Source organism: Lampetra planeri, chromosome 57 (assembly GCF_965212315.1).
Source record: "Lampetra planeri chromosome 57, kcLamPlan1.2.h2, whole genome shotgun sequence".
Lineage (NCBI taxonomy): Eukaryota > Metazoa > Chordata > Hyperoartia > Petromyzontiformes > Petromyzontidae > Lampetra > Lampetra planeri.
This window is the reverse complement of record NC_136163.1, coordinates 1,064,857-1,071,242: the sequence shown is the minus strand read 5'-3', so window position 1 is coordinate 1,071,242 and position 6,386 is coordinate 1,064,857. Positions and strand designations below refer to the sequence as shown.

Genomic DNA, 6,386 nt, shown 5'->3' with positions numbered 1-6,386 from the left:
GTTAGCGAGCACCTATTGAAGGCCGTCACTGTGGCACACGAAAGGGTGGGTGGTCAGCAAACACGCCCGGCCGCCTTTGTCTCCCTAGTGGGGATGTTCACACACCCATCATGTACTCTTTTGAGGCTGAGTCGACGTAGAGGAGCACTGGGACCGGTTCAAATATTCGCCACTGTTATTGGTTGTGAGCCGGAATCGAAGTCGGGTCGATGGGTTCGTAGCGCATTGCACTAACCATTGCGCCACCGCTCCCCACAAATACACACGGACACACTCACATACACCGAACACACACACACTCACTCAAACACACACACTACGTCTACACAAATACACACACACACAATCACTCACACACACACACATCTACACACTCACTCTGTCTACACAAATACACACAATCACTCATACACACACACTCACATATACCGTACACACAAACTCATACACACATTTGTACATTCGCACATACAACCATTTACACACGTATATATGCACACATACACACTCACTCGTACACACATCTACACAATCACTTAACCATACACTTATACACACACATACACTTATATACACACACATATATATAAACATACTAATACAGAAATCTACACCCTCACTTCCATGTACACACATACAAAACAAACTCATACACATCTACAAACTCAAATATACGCAAAGACAAAGACGGCACACGAGAGGGGTGGGTGGCCAACACCACGCCCGGCCGCCTTTGTCTCCCTAGCGGCGATGTTTACACACCGCACCAGGGACCCATTTGAGTCCCAGTCGACCGAGGGGAGGACCGGGTACTGATAATCGTCACGGGCGTTGGCGGTGAGCGGCAAATGGAACTCGGTCCAAACCGGGTTCGTATCGCAGCGCGCTGACCGTCGACCCACCGCTCGCCACACCAACAATACACCCCCACGGCTCCGTGCCAGCGCGCGTGGCGACGTGCGGTGCGAAAGAAGTTCAACATTGGTGCACATCTGCAGCGGGCTGTGTCGAGTGAGGCGCGCTGGAGGGGCGAGTGGGAACAGCTGCGGCTCAAGGGCCCTTGGAGAGCCGCGCGCGCACGTGGTCATCACACTCGAGGGGGGGGGGGGGAGTTGATGATACACAGAGCCCCCCCCCCCCCGTGTAGCCCGCGGCGCACGAGGGGGGGTGGGTGGCCAGCCCCGCGCCCGGCCGCCTTTGTCTCCCCAGTGGAGATGTTTACGTAACGCACCGGGTACTCGTTTGAGGCTGAGTAGACCTACGGGAGGCCCAGCACCGGTAGATATAATCGCGACTAGTGTTGGCCGTGAGCGGGAATCGAACTCGGGTTTCGCCGGATTTCGTAACGCAGCGCGTCAAAACCACGACACTACCGCCCCCCACACAGAGACCCACCAACACACAGAGACCCACACAGAGACCCACCAACACACAGAGACCTACCGACACACAGAGACCCACCAACACACAGAGACCCACCAACACACAGAGACCCACCAACACACAGAGACCCACAGACACACAGAGACCCACAGACACACAGAGACCCACCCACACACAGAGACCCACAGACACACAGAGACCCACAGACACACAGAGACCCACCAACACACAGAGACCCACAGACACACAGAGACCCACAGACACACAGAGACCCACAGACACACAGAAACCCACCGACACACAGAGACCCACCAACACACAGAGACCCACAGACACACAGAGACCCACCAACACACAGAGACCCACAGACACACAGAGACCCACAGACACACAGAGACCCACCAACACACAGAGACCCACCGACACACAGAGACCCACAGACACACAGAGACCCACAGACACACAGAGACCCACCAACACACAGAGACCCACCGACACACAGAGACCCACAGACACACAGAGACCCACAGACACACAGAGACCCACCCACAGACAGAGACCCACCGACACACAGAGACCCACCCACACACAGAGACCCACACAGAGACCCACCGACACACAGAGACCCACCGACACACAGAGACCCACAGACACACAGAGACCCACAGACACACAGAGACCCACAGACACACAGAGACCCACCGACACACAGAGACCCACCGACACACAGAGACCCACCGACACACAGAGACCCACACAGAGACCCACCGACACACAGAGACCCACAGACACACAGAGACCCACAGACACACAGAGACCCACCGACACACAGAGACCCACACAGAGACCCACCGACACACAGAGACCCACCGACACACAGAGACTCAATGACCCACCCCTATCGTGCCCCCCCCCCCTGTGCCCCCCCCCTGTGCCCCCCCCCAGGCGAGGAGCGCTACGTGTGCTGGCTGTGCCGCAAGTCGTTCCGCTTCCCCAACACCCTCAAGGCGCACTCGCGGTTCAGCTGCCCCTGCGCTCCGGGGGCGCCGCGCTCCCCGAGGGGGGGGCCGCCCCCCCCCTCGGCCTGCTGGGGCCCGTGCCGCCTCCCCTCCGCGCACCCCGCGGCCCACCGGGCCGGACCCCCCCCCTCTCTTCGCGAGGCGCCCCCCCCGCCGAGCAGGACGGGGCCCTGGACATGAGCGTGCCGGGGGCCAAGGCGGGCGGGGAGGCGGAGGGGGGCCCCGGGCCCCGGTCTGCGGGGGGCGCCCCCCCCCTCGGCTTCCACCCGAGCATCAAATCCGCGTTCCGTCCCCCGCTCCGAATCGGGCCCCCCCCTCCTCCTCCCCCTCCATCCAAAGCGGGGGCTGGCAGAGGCGGCAGAGGCGAGCTGCGTGGCCCCGCCAAGGGGTTCGCGTCCCCCCACGCGGGGGGGGGCTACCCCTGCGAGGCGAGGGGCACGGCGCTGCCCCCCAGGGGGGTCGTGCCGCTCCCCCCGGGGCTCGAGGCCCCCCCTCCGGGCCTCCCGCAGCAGCGACACGCCGAGAAGGCCGCCGCCGCCGCCGCAGCCGCGGCCGCGGCGCTGTTTGCCTACAACCGCTGCTACTTCCCGCTGCCCCCATCGCTGCCCCCCGCGCTGCCCTTCCACCGCCTCGACTGCGACGCGTTCCCCGCCGACTACGGCTTGGGGCTGCTGCCCTCCTACGCCTCCATGCTCGCGGCCCCCCCGCCCTGCGCCAAGCTGCTCCACCTGGGCGCAGGCGGCGCAGCGGCGTTCGCCGTGCGCAGCGGCGGCGTCCTGGGGGGTGGTGGTGGTGGCGGCGGCGGTGGAAGCTACCTGGCGGTGCCAGGTAAGGAGTTGTCCGTCATGACCAACATCGACCGCGAGATCGCGATGCACACGCAGCAGCTGTGCGAGCTCGCCGCCGAGAAGAGCCGCTCCCAACACCACCAACAGCAGCAGCAGCAGCATCACCACAACATCAACCACCACCACCACAACCACCACAACCATCTCGACTCGGCAGCCGCCGCTGTCGCCTCGTCGCCCGCCTCGCAGCTCCTGGCGAGCGGCGGCGGCGTCGTGGCGACGAAGCCCAAGAAGGGCCACCTGTGCCTCTACTGCGGCAAGCTCTACTCGCGCAAGTACGGCCTCAAGATCCACATGCGCACGCACACGGGCTACAAGCCGCTCAAGTGCAAGGTGTGCCTCAGGCCCTTCGGCGACCCCAGCAACCTGAACAAGCACATCCGCCTGCACGCCGAGGGGAACACCCCGTACCGCTGCGAGCACTGCGGCAAGGTGCTGGTGCGCCGTCGCGACCTCGAGCGCCACGTCAAGTCGCGACACCCCGACCGCTCGGCGCCCCCCTCAGCCAACGCCGCCGGGCCCGGGGCGCAGCAGCAGCAGCAGCTACTGCTGCTGCAGCAGCCGCGCCGCGATGTGGCGGTGGCGGCGGCAGCGGGGATGGAGCGCGGCAGAGGCGTGGGGCAGTTCTACGGGCTCGGGCGGGTGCACGCGGAGCGGCGCGGCCGATACGGACACGTGGACACCGCTCACGACGATGACGACGACGATGTTGACGATGTCGTCGTCGGCGGCGGTGATGATGATGATGATGATAGCGACATTGATGTATGTTCCACGGAGGGACCCAGCGAGCCGGACTCGGAGAGGAAGCGGGAATGAGTGGGCGAGTGAAGAGGCACGAGGAAGAGGCGTCGCGAACCGTACGCGACGATTGTCGCAAACCGTACGCGACGCGGGTCGCGCCCTCCGAGCGAACCAGCGGTGACTTCCTCCCCCGCTCGCGGCGCGAATCCCGCGGCTCCAGGTCGCGACTCAATGACGTAACTTATTATTGTCGAGAACGGCGCGGAGGGGCTCGACTGCGATCTCGCCTTCGCATCCCCCAGTGGTAATTGTTAACGTTTCACCCAATGTACTCGCTGACGGCTGAGTCGACCTACGGGAGGCCCGGGACATGTTCAGATGTTCGTCACTGATGGTGGCCGTGAGCGGGAATCGAACTGGGCGGTGACTGCTGCGCCAACGCTCCCCACATCCACACACAAAGACAAATACAAAGATCCCCCGTATAACCTTAACAGACTGTTGGGGCAAGTGCTGTTAGCAAGCAGCACCTATGAAGGCCGGCACGACACACGAGGGGTTGGGTGGCCAGCACCACACCCGGCCGCCTTTGTCTCCCCAGTGGCGATGTTTACTCACCGCACCAGGTACTCATTTGAGGCCGAGTCGACCTAGAGGAGGTCCGGGACCGGTTCAGATAGTCGTCACTGGTGGTGTTGGCCGTGAGCGGGAATCGAATTCGTGACGGCCGGGTTCGTAGCGCAGAGCACTAACCACTACACCACCGCTCCCCACCCCATCGATAAAAAGACAACAACAACACCACCAGCAACACCACCAGCAACACCACCAACAACAACAACCGCCGCCATTCGCCACTAAGTGGCGGTGACGTCACCCCGAAGCTCGTGCCAGGCTAGGTGCACGTTGAGGCCACGTGAAGTGTCGATCGCCCGCTGGCAGGAGGTCACGGGGCAGACCCAGCAGGTCCCACGGGTCGCCTGCCTGCGATGACTGCCCGATGCACCACCTGTGTGCCCTCTACTGTGCCAGGCTAGGTGCACCAGGAGGTCACGGGGCAGACCAAGCAGGTACCACGGGTCGCCTGACTGCGTTGACTGCCCGATGCACCACCTGTGTGCCCTCTACTGTGCCAGGCTAGGTGCACCAGGAGGTCACGGGGCAGACCAAGCAGGTACCACGGGTCGCCTGACTGCGTTGACTGCCCGATGCACCACCTGTGTGCCCTCTACTGTGCCAGGCTAGGTGCACCAGGAGGTCACGGGGCAGACCAAGCAGGTACCACGGGTCGCCTGACTGCGTTGACTGCCCGATGCACCACCTGTGCCCCCTACTGTGCCAATTCAAGTACCACTAAACCACGAAAAAAATAAAGACACACACAAAGATCCCCCGTGTAGCCCTAACAGACTGTAGGGGCAAGTGCTGTTAGCGAGCACCTATGAAGGCCGGCACAGCACACGAATGGGTACACACACATTCACACGTACACGCAGACACATGTATCGTTACACACAGACACATGTTTCGTTACACACAGACACATGTTTCGTGACACACGGACACATGTTTCGTTACACACAGACACATGTATCGTTACACACAGACACATGTATCGTTACACACAGACACATGTTTCGTTACACACAGACACATGTTTCGTTACACACAGACACATGTTTCGTGACACACGGACGCGACTCATTGGGGATGATGTCCGACATGTAATTCTCTCTCTCTCTGTCTCACCTCTCACGCAGCCGCGTCTCACTGCACTGCCCCTGTCCGTGTCTGTGCTCGGTGCCTGTGGTGTCACTCCGCGCGTGTCTATCGCTCTGTTCGTATTAAAGAACCCGGGGTTTGACATCGCGTGTGCGCTTCTGTTTGTCGACTGCGCCTCGAATGCGGGCTCCAGTCCGAAACGTCGGTCTCGGCGTCGCGCCACCGCATCACGTGGGGAGCTCCCCACGTCACCCCCACGCATCGCCAAACATCCTCGACGACGCTGACGAAGATTCTTAGGCGATGCTGTGGTTGTCACACCCGATGACGGCTGCTTGTGTTGCGATCGAAACGTCGTGATCTGTTATTTTTCTACCTACGTGACTTTACCGAAAAAAAACAAAGAGTCTGATTCTAAACTGTTCATTTCCGTTTTAAAATTTTAATTTTCAAGTTGATTTTATTTTTCACCACGATGGATCTGGGCCTCCGAAGGAACCAAGAGAGAACATCTCACGTGCACCAACCGGCATCACGGTGGCTAGGAGATGTTAACTACCTCGCCTGGTATACAGGAGGTCGTGGGTTTGATCTCCACCCTGACGCCTGCTGCTGTATATTTGGAGTTTGCGTATCTCTCTCTCATCATCATCACGGTGGCTAGGAGATG

General features: G+C 60.9%; 1 protein-coding gene across 1 annotated transcript in view; it reads left to right on the top strand.

Moving 5' to 3' along the window:
* Positions 1–5,858, top strand: part of LOC144735794 (PR domain zinc finger protein 13-like) — a 23,761-nt gene extending 17,903 nt beyond the window's left edge. Inside the window, exons 2-3 of the mRNA XM_078618315.1 lie at positions 2,329–2,516; positions 2,564–5,858. Coding sequence (XP_078474441.1) covers positions 2,329–2,516; positions 2,564–4,069 — 1,694 coding nt within the window. The 3' untranslated portion in view covers positions 4,070–5,858. The remainder of the gene's footprint in view (positions 1–2,328; positions 2,517–2,563) is intronic.
* Positions 5,859–6,386: the final 528 nt, after the last annotated feature.